This window comes from Lissotriton helveticus, chromosome 5_1 (genome assembly GCF_964261635.1).
Source record: "Lissotriton helveticus chromosome 5_1, aLisHel1.1, whole genome shotgun sequence".
NCBI classification, from domain to species: domain Eukaryota; kingdom Metazoa; phylum Chordata; class Amphibia; order Caudata; family Salamandridae; genus Lissotriton; species Lissotriton helveticus.
The window spans coordinates 1,335,834,486-1,335,852,306 of NC_136065.1; the positions used below are offsets into that span (position 1 = coordinate 1,335,834,486).

Here is a 17,821-nt window from a genome sequence, read left to right on the forward strand (position 1 = left end):
GTGTTCAGCGGATACGCCGTTTATATATAAAAAATATATATATAGATATATAATGTATGTGGTGATTTAACTTAGGAACACTTGTTAATGAAATACGGTTGTGTGAATATATTTATAGAGCATTTGAATGGGAACACGGGATTGTGTGAGGCTAGCAGTCACAACATTGATACAGGTGTGCTTGTATTTTGGATATGGTGCGGAAGGTGGGATTAGTGCATCCCATGTCTTGTAAGTGGTAGGTAATGCTGTTACTTATTTATGTTGGAAATTAAGATAACTGACATGCATGTAAGAGTACGATGTGACCAACATGTCTTTATGAAATATTTGTGCTGTTGGTTTTACATTTCACATTTTTTAAATAACTCATGAGGGGCATTTAGGGCACGGCATGACCAGCAGGAGAATTAAGGAAGAGTTTTGGTGGCCTGGGCGTGATGACCAGGTCAAAAGGTGGGTGGAAGGCTGTAGTCTTTATAAGGAGAGTTAAAAAAATGAGAGTGGGCAGCCAGAGTGCCACTTGTCAGATCCTTGATCCTGGGAAGGCTTGGAGCCCTATTTGTCTACATTGTATAGGTCCTTTGGCTAAACTGTCAGGTGATATGAGATTTGCAGCTGTTATAGTGAATGTTCATTCTGGCTGGTTGATAGTTAAATTCATGAAAGATTTAACAACCAAGTCTACTATTATTATTTCTAAGCCAGTGTATCAGGAACAATGCATCCTGGGACACCTTTACCCCCCTAAATGAAAGTGACCTCAAAAGGTTCTTCGGAGTATCAACCCATCTAATCACTTCAGTGACCCGTTACCACCTTCCATCTTCAAAGAAATTAAGGATGCCGTCTCTCCCATTTGGACAAAGATCGGCAATGCATCTTTGTCACAAGGCACGATCCCAGAACGCCTAAAAGCTGCAGATCTAACACCTATTTTAAAACAAGCATTGGAAATGCAATAGGGCTCGCATTAGGAAAGTTTGAGCTATTGGTCTTATAAATGATTTTTTTTTTATTTATGTGTTATTTTTTAAAATAGCTAAATTAATAACTTTGTCATTTACAATGCCAATAGTTATAACTTTCGCAAACACCTATAGCATTTGTAATTTAACATGTTTTGTATTTACGTGACTTAGATGTATTGATATTACAAATAACATTGGCTTTTAATTTTTTTAAATAATTAATTCTTAAATAATTCATTTAATTTGTAATGGCAATAGCTTAAACTTTTGTAAATAACTTTTGTGAAGATTATGTTCAGTGTTTTTTATTGTGACGAAAATCCAAGAACAGAAGTGAAATATTAACATCTTTTTGTGATTTGTAATAAAGCATGAAAGCTTGAAAACAGCTTGAAACATTGAAAGAACATATTTGAACAAGTGATGCTGTGGTTGCGCTGAGTGATGCTGTTGTTGCGCTGAGTGATGCTGTGGTGGTGCTGAGTGATGCTGTGGTTGCGCTGAGTGATGCTGTGGTTGCGCTGAGTGATGTGTGCATCGGTGTAGCTTAGTGGGTGCATTGGTGGAGCTGTGTGGTGGGTGCATTGGTGGAGCATCGGTGGAGCTGTGTGGTGAGTGCATCGGTGGAGCTGTGTGGTGGGTGCATCGGCGGAGCTGGGTGGTGGGTGCATCGGTGGAGCTGGGTGGTGGGTGCATCGGTGGAGCTGTGTGGTGGGTGCATCGGTGGAGCTGTGTGGTGGGTGCATCGGTGGAGCTGTGTGGTGGGTGCTTAGGTGGAGCTGTGTGGTGGGTGCTTAGGTGGAGCTGTGTGGCGGGTGCCTCGGTGGAGCGGTGTGGTGGGTGCCTCGGTGGAGCTGTGTGGTGGGTGCCTCGGTGGAGCTGTGTGGTGGGTGCCTCGGTGGAGCTGTGTGGTGGGTGCCTCGGTGGAGCTGTGTGGTGGGTGCCTCGGTGGAGCTGTGTGGTGGGTGCCTCGGTGGAGCTGTGTGGTGGGTGCCTGGTGGAGATGTGTGGTGGGTGAATTGGTGAAGCTGTGTGGTGGGTGCATCGGTGGAGCTGTGTCGGTGGAGCTGTGTGATGGGTGCATCGGTGGAGCTGTGTCGGTGGAGCTGTGTGGTGGGTGCATCGGTGGAGCTATGTGGTGGGTGCCTCGGTGGAGCGGTGTGGTGGGTGCCTCGGTGGAGCTGTGTGGGGGTGCCTCGGTGGAGATGTGTGGTGGGTGCCTCGTGGAGCTGTGTGGTGGGTGCCTCGTGGAGCTGTGTGGTGGGTGTATCGGTGGAGCTGTGTGGTGGGTGCATCGGTGGAGCTGTGTAGGTGGAGCTGTGTGGTGGGTGCATCGGTGGAGCTGTGTGGTGGGTGCATTGGTGAAGCTTAGTGGGTGCATTGGTGGAGCTGTGTGGTGGGTGCATTGGTGGAGCTTAGTTGGAGCATCGGTGGAGCTGTGTGGTGGGTGCATCGGTGGAGCTTTGTGGTGGGTGCATCAGTGGAGCTGTGTGGTGGGTGCATCGGTGGAGCTGTGTCGGTGGACCTGTGTGCTGGGTGCATCGGTGGAGCTGGGTGGTGGGTGCATCGGGGGAGCTGTGTGGTGGGTGCATCGGTGGAGCTGTGTGGTGGGTGCATCGGTGGAGCTGTGTGGTGGGTGCATCGGTGGAGCTGTGTGGTGGGTGCATCGGTGGAGCTGTGTGGTGGGTGCATCGGTGGAGCTGTGTAGGTGGAGCTGTGTGGTGGGTGCATCTGTTGAGCTGTGTGGTGGGTGCCTCGGTGGAGCTGTGTGGTGGGTGCATCGGTGGAGCTGTGTGGTGGGTGCATCGGTGGAGCTGTGTGGTGGGTGCATCGGTGGAGCTGTGTGGTGGGTGAATCGGTGGAGCTGTGTGGTGGGTGCATCGGTGGAGCTGTGTGGTGGGTGCATCGGTGGAGCTGTGTGGTGGGTGCCTCAGTGGAGCTGTGTGGTGGGTGCCTCGGTGGAGCTGTGTGTTGTGGGTGCATCGGTGGAGCTGTGTGGTGGGGGCATCTGTGGAGCTCTGTGGTGGGTGCATCGGTGGAGCTGTGTCGGTGGAGCTGTGTGGTGGTTGCATCAGTGGAGCTGGGTGGTGGGTGGAGCTGTGTCGGTGGAGCTGGGTGCATCGGTGGAGCTGGGTGGTGGGTGCATCGGTGGAGCTGTGTAGGTGGAGCTATGTGGTGGGTGCCTCGGTGGAGCCGTGTGGTCGGTGCATAGGTGGAGCTGTGTGGTGGGTGCATCTGTGGAGCTGTGTGGTAGGTGCCTCGGTGGAGCTGTGTGGTGGGTGCCTCGGTGGAGCTGTGTGGTGGGTGCATCGGTGGAGCTGTGTGGTGGGGCATCTGTGGAGCTGTGTGGTGGGGGCATCTGTGGACCTGTGTGGTGGGTGCATCTGTGGAGCTCTGCGGTGGGTGCATCGGTGGAGCTGTGTCGGTGGAGCAGTGTGGTGGGTGCATCTGTGGAGCTGGGTGGTGGGTGCATCGGTGGAGCTGGGTGGTGGGTGCATCGGTGGAGCTGGGTGGTGGGTGCATCGGTGGAGCTGGGTGGTGGGTGCATCGGTGGAGCTGGGTGGTGGGTGCATCGGTGGAGCTGGGTGGTGGGTGCATCGGTGGAGCTGTGTGGTGGGTGCATCGGTGGAGCTGGGTGGTGGGTGCATCGGTGGAGCTGGGTGGCGGGTGCATCGGTGGAGCTGGGTGGTGGGTGACTCAGTGGAGCTGTGAGGTGGGTGCATCGGTGGAGCTGTGAGGTGGGTGCATCGGTGGAGCTGTGTGGTGGGTGCATCGGTGGAGCTGTGTGGTGGGTGCCTCGGTGGAGCTGTGTGGTGGGTGCCTCGGTGGAGCTGTGTGGTGGGTGCATCGGTGGAGCTGTGAGGTGGGTGCATCGGTGGAGCTGTGTCGGTGGAGCTGTGTGGTGGGTGCCTCGGTGGAGCTGTGTGGTGGGTGCATCGGTGGAGCTGTGTGGTGGGTGCATCAAGCAGAGAAACAAAGGTCACTCCCGGAATGGGTACAAAGAGAAGGGTTTAGTCCGGGAGATTGATGGGAGTGAGTAAGGGTGACGAGAATAGGGTGAGGGAAAGCTAGAAGACATTCAACCAGAAAAGGAAAAGCTGCCATGTTAAAATAAACGCGAGACACGGCCTGGCGGCTGTGTAAAGTGAAAGTACGGCTGGCCTGGGCAGTGAAAGGGGAGGAGGGAGGAGAAATGCGAGTCACAGCAGCAGCAGCCTTTGATGTTGCCGCCGGCCGTGCAGTGAATAATTAGGGGAGGAGAAATGCCGGCTGGGGGAAGCTGAGATGCCTGTGGGAGGGAGGCTTTGTTGTGCTGGTGGCTTTGATGTGCACGCACTTTTTGCCAATGCGCTTGCGCATTGAGCTTGTTTTTCTCGGGCACAGCAACAAATCGCCGAGATGGTTAAGCTCTAGTTAAGCCACAATATAGCTCGCCAGCTATGCGCAAGCGCATCAGCAGGCGAGCCCTAAAAAACTACAGCAGACAGTGCTAATCTTAACAACTTCTGCCCTATCTCTAGCATCCCCACACTAGCCAAACTCCTAGGAAAAATGCGTCCAGTTGCACCTCTGTGCGCACATTGAAAATCTCCATCTCTTGCACCAACATCAATCTGGCTTTCGTAGTGGGCACAGCACTGAATCGGCTCACTCACGTGATGGATGACATTTTAATAATGCTTGACCGGAATTAATCTTGCCTCCTTATCCTCCTTGACCTTTCTTCTGCTTTCAACACCGTCAATCACTACAAACTCCTAGCCATTCTGGAACACAGGATGGGCCTCCATCGTCAGGTGCTGCAATGGTTATCATCCTTCCTCCAGCACAGATCCCAAAGAGTGAAGGCGAACCACTCTCTCTCCCAGCCATCACCAGTTTCCATGGGGGTTCCCAAAGGGTCCACACTATCTTCCATACTCTTCAACCTGTTCCTGGAACCATTAGCTAATGAACTAAAATCCATGGACACTCTCTTCCATATGTATGCATATGAAACCCAAATCCAACTCTATCTGAAAATCTCCTCCCTGGATAACATCACTTCACTCAACTCCACCCTATTGACTATTCAAAACTGGTTAACTGAGAACCATCTCCTGCCAAACACCTCCAAAAGAGAATTCCTCCTCATTTTTCCCCCGAAACACACTCCTAAAATCGACCTCTAGATGAACCAACTCACCACATTCACTGCCCCCCTGCATGATTGACTCAGCTAAATCTCTAGGAATCACCCTGGACAAACACTTGAACATGAAGACTCATATCAGCAATGTGTGCAAGGGAGCTAACCACCTTCTGAGGATACTCCGGAATCTCAAATCCTACTACAAGCTGACTTCAAGCAAGTGGTCCAAGCGCTTGTTTTGACGAGGCTGGACTGTGGCAGTGCTACACTCTGTGGCCTCCCCAAATATACCTTGGCCCCACTAAGTGCATCATTGAATGAGACGGCCAGATTGGTTACGGGCACCAAGCGAAATGCACACATTTCCCCAGTCTTAAAATCCCTATACTGGCTGCCCTATGACGCAAGAATACAGCTAAAGATTGCCTGCCTATCTCACAAAGCCCTCCACTTCAAAAACACCAACTATCTAGTGCAAAAGCTAGAACTATCCGGAGGGGGTAGACCGTCTAGGAGTGCTGACTCTCTCCTCCTGAAACCTCAGATCTTTCGCAAAAAGAGAACATGCCAACAAGCTTTCTCCAGCTCCGCACCACAAATCTGTGACTCTCTTCCACCGGAAATTCACAGAATCTCCTCCAAGGATGCTTTCAAATTGGAAGTAAAAAGATTCCTCATAAATGAGTTCTTACCTCAATAGGAATGCGCAATTGTCTGATCTAATGCATTGGACATACTCCATTAAGCCCAGAGCTGGATGCTAATCTTGTTTTTTTGTCTTTTCTCTTGTTGAATCATTTGCTCTCCTCCTATGTCGCTATGTATCAGTTACTAGCCCATTCTTTGCTGACCCCCAGGATGTGTAACTGGCCTAGTTATGTGAGCCCTATTTGATTCACTGTCTGTTTATATTCCCATTTGACTCATTTACTGAGCTGTTACCTTCCTTTCCCTCAAACTGTAAAGCGCTCTGATATCCTTCGGGATCACATTTGCGCTATATAAAACTTTATAAATAAATAAAATAAATAAATACTATTGGTGTTTTGGAGAAGATCTTTGATGAGGAAGGCATTCCCCACACTTTGCTTACAGATAATGGGACGCAGTTGACTTCCAGTGAAATGCTTTGTTTTCTCGAGAAGTGCGGGATTAAACATTCTTTCACCTCTCTTTACAATCCCATGGGCAATGAAATGGTGGAGAGGGACAACAGATTAGTAAAAGGCACAATTCAACGTGCGGTGCTGAATGGACAATCTGTCAACAGACTTGTAGACGAGATGTTTTGTAGTAATTGAAGGAGGTGAAAGGTGGAATTTGCATAGAGTAGCTTTGTATCAGAGGGGTGAGGAGTGTGTTAAGAGTGAAAATGATGAAGGATGTTTTGCAGCCATGTTCATTCTGGAAAATAAAGTTGACTGGAAATCTAAATTTAGTGTAAGACCATCAGTCTGAGAGACAGGGGGAGTTACCGAAAATTAGTGTGGATCCACAATAAACGGTGATGTTACAGTCTGAAAGCCACCCTCTTATTTGCAGGATTATGCGAGAATGTGAAAGGTCTCCAGCCTGGGGCGTGTTACTGTTTAAAGATTTGTTGCAAGACATGCGTTACTGTTTTATTGATTTAGAAATTTTTATTATCTTTTTTTTTGGAGGGGTGGGTTATGCGAAAGGAGAGGATGTGTTATGATGGGACTTTACCGGTTTGTGTTCTAATTCAGAGTGTAAGGCTGATGACACACAATTTGAGTCAGTTGCTGCTGGCTCCTTGAAGTGATCTGATGCCAGGTTGTGCTTCACCAGTAAATCTTATTTTCCTTCTGAATTGTTGTCCTGTGATCATTGGAAAATTCATCATAACAGAGTACAGTGTAGTATTCCCGTTGTTCATTTTGATGTTCATATGGGATTTTCTGTTCCATTATGTCCTTCAATTATTTTAAACCTATGGAGATTACGGAACGATATATATTCGATCTGGTAAGATTGACTTTGGGTACATTAATAATGACTGCTAGGGGGTGATTGCGGAGGTTTGAGTCGCATATCACTCTTATTTTTAATTTTGCAGATTTACTTATAATGGATTGTTGAGGGGGACGTTATTGCATTCAATTGATTCAGGGTGAGGATCATATTAGTGTTTGTTTGCCTAAGATAGGTGACACTAGGTGGTGATAGATTGTAATTGAGACACGTTTGGCTTTTCCTTGTCCTTTGTCTTTTCACACTTGCACGATTAGTGACACAGGGATGTCTCTTGGCCTTTAATTACTGATTATATGTTGTTATACGATGGGTGCATTATATCTCTTCTTAGCAGCATGAGACTCCACATAAATATGTGGTATATGTGAGATAATAGTATGCACAACGTCTGCGCATATATACAACCGTGCCACCACTCTAATGACTAGCAGACTTTAAGTCACATCAAGAATTGCACTTCCATTTGCAAACAAGCCGGTTTTCCAAAGTGCACATCCCGTATTTGCAAATGGGAATCGGGCATATGCCCTGTGGATTTAAGGGCCCATCAGCAGGCATGACCTGTGTCAGGCCACTGTCGAGGTACATCCATGACCATATAGAGGACCGAAGTCGAAGACTGAGTTCCATTAGAAGATCATGGAACTCAAAGGTGACTTGCAACATCCTTTTAACATATGGCAGAGGACAACTGCTATTCAGTATAATACACGGTTTCATCAACACCCTTCCTACAAAATACATAAATCCTTAGTGTGTTGCTCATTTATATGGAACATATGAATTCTAAAATCTACAAAATAGATCTGCACCCTTAGAGAGTTTAGATAATATAGACCGACTAGCTTTTGCACCTTTTGATGGCACCTCTCTTTCAAACACTGACCCTGAAACCATGAGAAGGGAACAAAACTCAGTTTGTGGGTTTTTTGGTTCCCCACCTCCCCCTACCACTCACCATGAACATCTTAAGCTGGAATATAGCAGGGCTAAAAGCTAATATAAATTCCATATAACTGGTCTCCTTTCATTGATTTGTATAATATATTGTTCCAAGTACCTTGGGCTGCTTCTAATCTACTTTGTAAGGGCAACGCATGTCACTATCGCTGACAACCCATCTAGCTCAGGGTGGGCAAAGGAAGACGCTTTGCTACATGGTTTAAGTTATCGTTGAAAGTCAAGATTGCAGTCTTAAACACAAACGGTCAGTATATTCACTGGTTTCAGGTAAAACAGAAGATTTCTGGAGGAGGGTTCCTATTAATTTCTATAGTGATGATTTTTCTCATTCTAACATTAGGATTTATCAGTTCTTGTTTATATTTTGTTGATACATTATTTATTCTGAATTGCTTGTATTTTAATAGGCCACATCTCGTCCTTTGCAGGGATTTAAATGCTAAGCTGCAGGCTAGGGTCTCCATATTTGATCGGAAGGGTCTTCGTTTGATTGATGGGTCGCTTTTGGACCCCTGCGATTCCAGGGGGAAAAAACTTTAAATTTCATTAGCGAGCGAGATTTGGCGAATGTACATGACTGTAGTAGCTGCCACCTTATTCCCACATATGGTGGTCTCGGATGTATCTCAGTAATTGATTATATATTCTTCTCCTACAATCTTCCAAATCACCTATCATTTTGTAGGTTTACGAAAAAACCCTTCAGTGACCCTAATCCACCTACCACAGTATTCCTCCTAGCACTATCTAATTTTCACTATCTACCGAAGAACAACTATCGATTTGGCTCATCATCCGATAGTTTCAGGTTGGGCTGGAGACTTGACGATCCAGATCGGTTTTTTTAAGATCCCTGGTTCAAACTCACTATGATCTCTTTGATCTTTACTTGTCAAAGACAACCACCTTACAGTAGCCTCTTTTGTAGATATATTTTGTGGAGTTAATTCACTCGTATTAAAAACAGGCCCACAAACAAGCCTATCCCATCCCTAGATGGTTTGGTTCAACTTGCTCGGCTGCAAGAAGGCGTTTAGGGTGAGATTTGAAATCTAAACCAAGGAGTATTACTAGGATGTCAACTTGCTGTGCATCATATAAGGAATCAAAGCTCTGGAATTTAGAGCTCCGAAAGCAAAAAAAAGGGCACACTTAACGTTTCACTGAGAATCTAAGATCACTAAAACGTTTTTGTGTACAGTAAGAGCTACAGAGTTGGCAATAGCAATCTTTCAAGCCTAAGTGATGATATAAACATCAGTACAGCAGATTACCCATTTCTCACACATATATCAAGCAAAGTTTGGTTCTGTTGTCATCCTGATGGGCTCACTATATCCTGATGTCTGGGAATGTCAATCAATAGAACTTTACGATGTTACTTGTGCCTCGCAAAAGAGTCCCTCCGGTAAAGCGCCAGAACATGATGGGTGCCCATGGATGCATTTAAAGATAATACTGAATTATGGGCAGCCTTACAAATGATTTTAATAAAATCTCTTATAAACATATACCAAGATTCTGGTCATTGTCAACTGTAGTACCCATCTTTAAAAAAGGGTGTTAGGCTGCACCTTGCTGCTGTAGGCCTGTTTAACTTATTGCCTCAACTGTTATATTTCTAGCAGGGTTATTTTTAAAAGGATTAGTGAGTGGGTTGAGGAGAATGACATCATTAACCTTTCCCAGTCTGGGTTCCTTCACTTGATTCTGAGCAAATATATTACAGCTAAGCACTGCCATCTGTACCTGGCATTCAAGTACCTCTCCTGTGCACTCAACCATGTCAACCGAGGGAAACTTTAGACAATCCTTTACGAGCAGGGATTGAATGATTACCAGGCCGAAGCAAGAGTACATTTTGGACCCAGCGGAGAGTATTTGGACCCTTTTAAACTTGAGCGAGGGGGACGTCAAAGCTGTGTTTTGGCACCCATTTTTTTTTTTTTAATACATTAATAACTTAACCCCATCGACGCTTATGAAGAGCTCAGCTCTTCATGAGGCACTGTGGAGCTGAGCTTGTCATAATGCTGCGGAACGCCCACACAGGGCTAATTCCGCTCCTGTGCGGGCGTTCCATGGGAGTGGGCGGAGTCGTGACGAGCTCAGCTCGTCATGAGCACAGCTCCACTGTGCAGCATGACGAGCTGGGCTCATCACGAGCATCAAGGCGCCGCGCGCGCTCCCACCCGCACGGTGGGGGAATTAACCCTGCGTGGAATGGGTTAAACCATTGAGTGATTGTGGATTAGACATGCCCCAAATCAAATCTACATTGGTCTTGTCACTACTTTATGCAGATGATGCAGTTTTATTAGCGTGTATTCCGAATAGCCTGGAGCTGTTTACGAGCTTTATGTCTGAGCCTGATCTGGAAACTAACTTTAATGAATCCAAGCTAATGGTACGCGGGTCACATGGTTTTGCTCTGCGAACCTTCTCCATAGATGGTAACATGCCGGAGAAGGTTTCCCAATGCCTGTATCAGGAGATCATCTTTAAACCTTCTAATCTACAGAGTTACAATTTGTTTGTAAGGAGTCCGAAACACAGACAGACTGTGGGTGCTCGTTTAATCCTTCAAAGGAAATCGGAAGCAAGCCGCAGGCTCCACTAATAGAAACATATAAAAAGAAACGTGTGCTGGTATCACTGTATGGTGCTGGAGTTTGGGGTTATGCCAACACACGGCAAGTGTAGCTGGTAGAAAACCACTGTCTTTTTTTTTAACGTTTGTGTCTCCCTCCATCTTATCCCAGTTTTATTTGTTACGAGGAGCTTGGTCTCCAATTTATCAATGATCCTACCAGATTGGCTCCCTTATGGTTTCGGTTCTCAGTATGTTGCAATCCCCATGCGAGTTTCAATCGACTTGTCATCAGTAACAGTTTAAGCTGTGATAAGGGCCTTAATTTACCCTGGATCTCATACGTTAAAGTCACTGTGGTGACTTAAGGTTGTCAAACCTTTTTGTTGATCCTTTGGTCTTAAAGAGTGATAGATCGCATGTGAAGCAACTATTTCTTGAGTATAGGCATATGGAAAGGGATGGTGCAGAAATGTTAACATCTTCCGGGAGGATTTATAGCTTACTTTGGACAACCTTAGCTAAAAAACATATTTATCAAAGGAGACCAGGGCTTAGGAGAGGGCCCTTTCCACTCATATTTCATGTTGGCCACATACGCTCTCATCTAGGTTTTCCTTTGGGTCAATGACAGTTCTAACATAGGTATGTGTCCCTGTGAGGGCACTTTAAATCAGACACATTTGCACTTTGTATTTTTTGCAAATTTGATGGTACTTATTCTAAATGTTATTGATTTCTACTGCTAAAAAGATATAGATTTATTCAAAGTAGACGTGCACTGTGTGTTTTACAGATGTTGAATGGGGATGATGTATGTTCTGCAGTAGGTTCCTTTTTAAAATCGGCTAACTAATGCTATAAATTGATGCTTTTTTAAACATTGTAATATTATTGTTATTATTTGTATTTTAATATGTATAATATATAATCAAATAAAGTTACTATTGACTGACAGAGTCTGTAGTGCAAAATTAAACATATCAAAAGTCAGTAATTTATGCAGAAAGATTTTAGAATCAGTTTAATGTAAGTCACTTTTACAAAATGCTGTAGCTCAGAATTTGCAGAAACAGGTTGAATTGATCTTTCCTGTACTTACATCTAGCATAAAAAAATAAACATGTTATTGTAAGTATCTGCTTTCTGCTAATTACATCTCATTAAAAAGAATTATCAGAAAAAAAGAGAAGTCGGTTCTTATTTGTGTTGTTTAAACTGCGAAGTGAAATGCTACTTTGCAGCGGTCTTTCACGTTTTCTACTGGCTGTGCCAGAAGCCATAATGGTGTAACAACGGAACTATAATAAATTATTACGGTTGAGCAGCTACATCATTTCTTTAATATAACCAACTAACGACCTCACAATAAGGAAATTAGACTTTTGCACAGGGATTGTAGGAGCCCATGCAGTATAGCTGTAATAGTGATAAAGATTACAGGTCTTCAACCTTCTGATCAATGAATATTGTTCAACCCGGTGGGTGCTTACAGTGCCTAGCAGGTAGCATACAGAGATGTTGCATATTTAGAATATCTCTGTTTTTTCACAATTTAGAATGGAAGTCAATGAGAGTATGTCCCTAAACTGGTTACTTTACAGATACTTACGGATATTCTTACATTTTACTTCAGCAACACACATGAGAAAGGAATCGGAACGGAAGAGAGGGATCAATTCAGTGAAGGCAAAGAAATTTGAGGGCACAAAAGGGAAAGTGAACGCGAATCTGGGAGACAAAACACTACGAAGACCAGGGAAAAGAAGCATTGCTAATGCTAATAAGTTTAGTTTTAATGTGCTGCACCATGCACTCACGCAGGCACGGTGCACTCCTAGATGAACATTGCTCAACCTCCAGTCTGTACACATTGTTCATCCTGCACATATCGCTCACCTTGCACTCTAGACCCACAGCACTCACCCTGCACTCTCACTCCAGACATGCACTGCTCAGCTTGCACTCTACACACATCACTCACTCTGAAGTCTACCCACCACACTCTAGACCTGCAATGCTCGCCTTACACTTTAGGCAAACGTTTTACCCTGCACTCTACAAACACCACTCACCGTGCCGGAAGTAGGCTTTTTGTAACCACGTCTCAAGGTATGAACATTAAGTCAGATCAGAAACGAAAAGAGATCGCCCGGTCTTGCACACAGTACTCTCCTTGCACACTACTAAGGAATAGTACACAGGACTAACTGAGCACGAGAGCAACAAGGATGTGGAGAGGAAAAGGAGAGAATAGAAAGGACAATGAGGGTTTCAGGGACACGAACTAGTGGTGTCATTCTGCAATAGTTACCTGGGTGGCCATCGGATTCATCATGGTGACGGGGCCATCACATCTAGTGCTTTTGTGTGCTAGAATGAGTGACTGCCCAGAAAAGGGGGGTGTCAGGGCTATTTTCTGAGGTGTGCGCCAGGGTAGCGCAATAACGGCATGTTGAGGCATCCATGCGGTTGCTGGCTTACGCAGCCTGGCAACAAGAACATTTCTCACCAACTAGCATTACTGCATCATGGAAGGATCCCCTTTGTATAAAGCCAAATCATTACACCATATTAGGGGGAGGGAAACCCTTAGAGATGAAATATAGGCACTTTTTTGGCAGAAGCACAGCACATCTGGCACACCAAAATCTGTACTCAAGCAAAAACAACGAGTGGCGCCAAAGCTTCTCTATCCATAGTGCTTCTTGAAACTTTTTTGGTGAGCACATGTGGTTTAGTGGCATGTGCGCTGTCAAAACAGACCTAAAAAACAGCAAGTAAGCATGAGAAACATAGCACATGTGCTAGCGAGTATGCATGCGTGAGGCACCATGCACAGGAGAGAGCACAGGGAAAAGAGATGAAGGAAAGAGCATTAAAAGGGGCAGGTGGCACACAGGTGATACGAAGCACATATCTTGGGTGAGAACATGACAGAGTACTGTACATGAAAGGTTAGACGAGAAGGCAGAGAAAATGTTAACTCTAAGAGATGCAGAAAGAAAGTGCACCCAGGAAACATTACTGATAAAAAAGGATTAATAGAGTGCAATCGTAACAAGGCTGTGGGGAGGGCAAAAAGAGAATAGAAATAACAAGGGTTTGCAATGCCACTAACTAGAGAGGTCGTTCTGCAACAGGTACCTGAGTCACGCGGGTCTGGAGAACACTCAGGGCAGAGCCAAGCACAGACACTTCATTCTGAGCCTCTCGCTTCTGGTCGGCAAGGCTGCGTCGGATGGAGTTCACCTCTTCCTCGGTATGCGATTTCTCCAAATCCAGCTGCTTAATCATCTCCCTGAAAATACACAACCATTAACAATGAAAACTAAGCTGTTCTGTTGAGGGAGGAAGATGGAGGTGCAGAAAATGTTGGGCAGATAAGTGTCCTGGAGCTCCAATGGAATAAGGGCAGACCTCAGCGATGCCTTGACACAGGACTATGAAAAGGTTCTGGGGAGCAGAAACTAATTGCACATGTTTTAGTATTTGCATAGTAATGAGCACTAATGATGTACACAGAGCAATCGTAGGGAACAGTTTTGGGGATACTCCGGGAGCAGCAGCGGTTGCTACAGCTTCTAACAGAGGCCCTTGGCACTCCTAGATAGATGCTAAGTCAGAAACAGATTCCCTTTGGTATTCCTCAAAAGCATACCACAATGTTTACACACCACATTCAAACAATCAGCCAATCACCAAAAAGTGTAGCAGTGGCCAAAAAACCAATATACAAATGTTTATTTGATATATTTATTCAATGAAGTTAAAGAGTAATATAGACAAAATAGACAATACCGTAAATGCTAAAAGCACATATTAGTCAAAGTGTTTATACCATAAAAGATATGCAAAAATACATGTAATATAAAAGTGCAAGTCAATATACACAACACCAAACCAATGATCATAAATGGTTCAACAAATGGTAATATTTTTCTATTGTTTTATCCATAGAAACCCCTGTGGTTTGGTAGGTCTAAAAAAGAGGCGACACATTTCGGTGGTATAAGTAGGTCCAACCACCTTCTTCAGGCTTAAATATGAGATGTCTCCCAGCATTTTTATCAAGGACTGGTAGTGTTGGTTATCCGACCGGGGACCTAGTTCCTCCTGCACACCCAATCTTTTTGCTTGTTTCTCCATATTATATAGAGGATGAAAAAGTCAGATGTAAAATCTCACCACTGCTCCCAATTCGTAATTGTAGAATGTATATCATGAAGGTAGTTGATCTCCCCTAAGATTCCATATCATCTGATTCATATGGTCACCAATAATAAAAAGCTGATGGCAAAATCCACCAATCACTGATGCCCTTAGTTGATGCTCAAAACAACTTGTCAAATCAAGCTGGTCTGCTTTTGATTTGAAATGGGCTGATTCCCAATATTTTGATAGAGCTTTAGTGTCCGCCACTCATACCAATTGCAGAAACAAACTGCCAGGACTTAAAAGCCTCCTGGCGTGCTCCGTTCGCAATCGATCTATTATGAATAGGAAGCAGTGGAGAGATTTTAAATCCGCCTATTTCATCCTCTATATAATGTGGAGAAACAAGCAAAAAGATTGGGTGTGCTGGAGGAACTATATCCCCGGTCAGACAACCAACACTACCAGTACTTGATAAAAGTGCTGGGAGACATCTCAAAATTAAGCCTGAAGAAGGTGGTTGGACCTACTTATACCTCCGAAACGCGGCACCCCTTGGTTTTTAGAACTACCAAACCACAGGGGTTCCTATGGATAAAACAATAGAAGAATATTATAATTTGTTGAACCATTTATGATCATTGGTTTGGTGGTTGTGTATATCAACTTGTACTTTAATAATACATGTATTTTTCCATATCTCAATGGTATAAAAACTTTTACTAATATGTGCTTTTAGCATTTACTGTATTGTCTACTTTGTATATTTTAATCTTTTTAACTTCACTGAATAGATCTATCAAATAAACATTTGTATATTGTTTTTTTGCTACTGCTACACTTTTTGGTGATTGGCTGATTGTTTGAATGTGGTGTGCAAACATATGGTATGCTTTTGAGGAATCCCAAAGGGAATCTGTTTCTGACTTAGTGTCATTTTGGTGTCCTGTCCCTTTGGCGAGTAGGACCCTTCTCTTTTCTTGAGACTCCTAGATAGATGGCCACTCCTTTTTGTGGTCACTGCAAACATGTGGAAGGATCTCCCTTCACACAAGGCTAAAAGTGGTCCTTTAGCACACAGAAAAAAACTGGAAAACTGCCTGTTTACCAGGTAGCAGTTGTACATCTCTGATAGGGTGCCGCTGCCTTACGGAAACTATTTTGAAACTTGCTAAGCTTTTTATCCTCTTTAAGCATTTATTTCACATTGTATTGAATTTGTGGTGTCTCTCACCGCTGATTCCGATTTTGGATTGGCTCAGGCCCCAGTTACTTCCTGGTCTGATGCCCACCTGTGCGCCCAATCAAAGACGAGCGGGGTGGAGCCAAGGCTGCTACCAGCCATTTAATGCCGGTTGCAGCACCGGAGCTCAGCGGACGTGCCAATGGCGCGCCAAAGGCTAGTCCGTCTGCGCCCGTCCGCAGACGTCCGGGGCCAGTTGTTATGTCCCAAGGAGCCTACTCCTCAGCTGATCTTAAACAGCTTCACTCAGACAAGCCCATCTCAATCCCTCTACTTGCACCAGCCTGGTCAAGCATGGAATCATGGTAACCAGAACCTCCTTCCCTGAACTCTTAGGCCCCATCCATAGTGCTGGACATTCCCAGTTACAAGATAGAAATGGACCTCTGAGGCTATCTGTCATATGTACATACCTGCTCCATGGTAAAAAATTCATTAGACATATTTCACTTACTGGAGTCTGAGCAACCCGACATCCTTCTGCCAACAGAAACCTGTCTCTCTCAGGATTCCTCCCCTGACATTTTGGCAGTCTTACCCAAGGACTACTATATCCTCCAAGCCAACCGCCCCCAGGGGAAAGTGGGCGGAGGAATAGCCCCATAATACGCCATGACCAGAAATTCACCTCATTAATGTTGCAAGATCTACCGTCAGTAGATAACCTTGTGGTTAAAATAGAATCCGACGGGCCCCCCGATCTGTGTTTTGCTCTACAGGCCCCCCCCCCATAGCATGCCTCTATTTCCACAATCCCTGGGCAAACAGGTAGCTCACCTGATTACTAACCACGCAAAAATCCTGCTGATCAGTGATTTCAACTACTGGGCCAATGACACATCGGGTGGTCCTCAATCCACTGAACTATCCTATCCGCCCTACTCACGGGGCTAAATCTCACTCAGCAGGAGTCCTCTGCCACACAAATCAAAGGGCAAACACTTCATCAGGTATGGACAGCCAACCTAGTCATGTCCACTCGGTCGGTCGCTCCCTGCACATGGTCTGATCATTATCTAATCAAATTTACCATCAATAACATCACCATGGCCAAATCCCCCACCACTGAAGGGGTAAGAGCGAGGAACTGGAATAAAACTGATAACACTCTATTCCTCAATACACTGGCCAACACAGTCCCGTCCAATCAACCATCTATCAAACTTAACGAGGAAAACTTAATAGCTTGGCTATTAGCAGCTAGCAAAAAACATGCACCTGTCAAGAAAACAAACCTTACCCGACGTCATGAAGCACAGAGATGGTTCTCCACTGACCTAAAAGCCCCAAATTTAGCCCTTCGGCGATCTGAAAGGTAGTGGAGATGCAATTACCTGTCTGAGGACAAACGGGCCTGTTTAGATGCTATGAAAAACTACAAAAAAGCTATTTTGACCACCAAAGCGCCTACTATTCCTCAAACATTTTGACTGCCACTAATAGGACCAAAGAAATCTTCTCGATTGTTAATGAGCTGTCCAATCCCGACAGGGTCACGATGAAACCCACACCCTTTCAACCCCTATATAACTCCCTGAACACCTTCTTCATTGACAAGACTACCAAAATTAAGGCCAGCACCTAAAAACCCTTGCACTTTCAATCAATACCCTACAATATGCAACCAGACATTCTTGGATCTGCTGTTCAAAGTAAAATCGGGCTCACCCAGTGAGTGTTGCCCTCCTGGCATCTTAAAAGAAGTATTTACCGTTTTCCCCAGACCAGCTCTATCCCTTCTGAACGAGTCACTGTCTCAGGGCCTAGTTCCT

General features: G+C 45.1%; 1 protein-coding gene across 1 annotated transcript in view; it reads right to left on the bottom strand.

Annotated features, from left to right (window-relative positions):
• The window catches only part of LOC144755367 (uncharacterized), a 95,882-nt gene that overhangs the window by 24,326 nt on the left and 53,735 nt on the right, over window positions 1-17,821 (bottom strand). Inside the window, exon 3 of the mRNA XM_078644198.1 lies at window positions 13,799-13,952. Within this exon, the coding sequence (XP_078500324.1) occupies window positions 13,799-13,952 (154 nt within the window). The remainder of the gene's footprint in view (window positions 1-13,798; window positions 13,953-17,821) is intronic.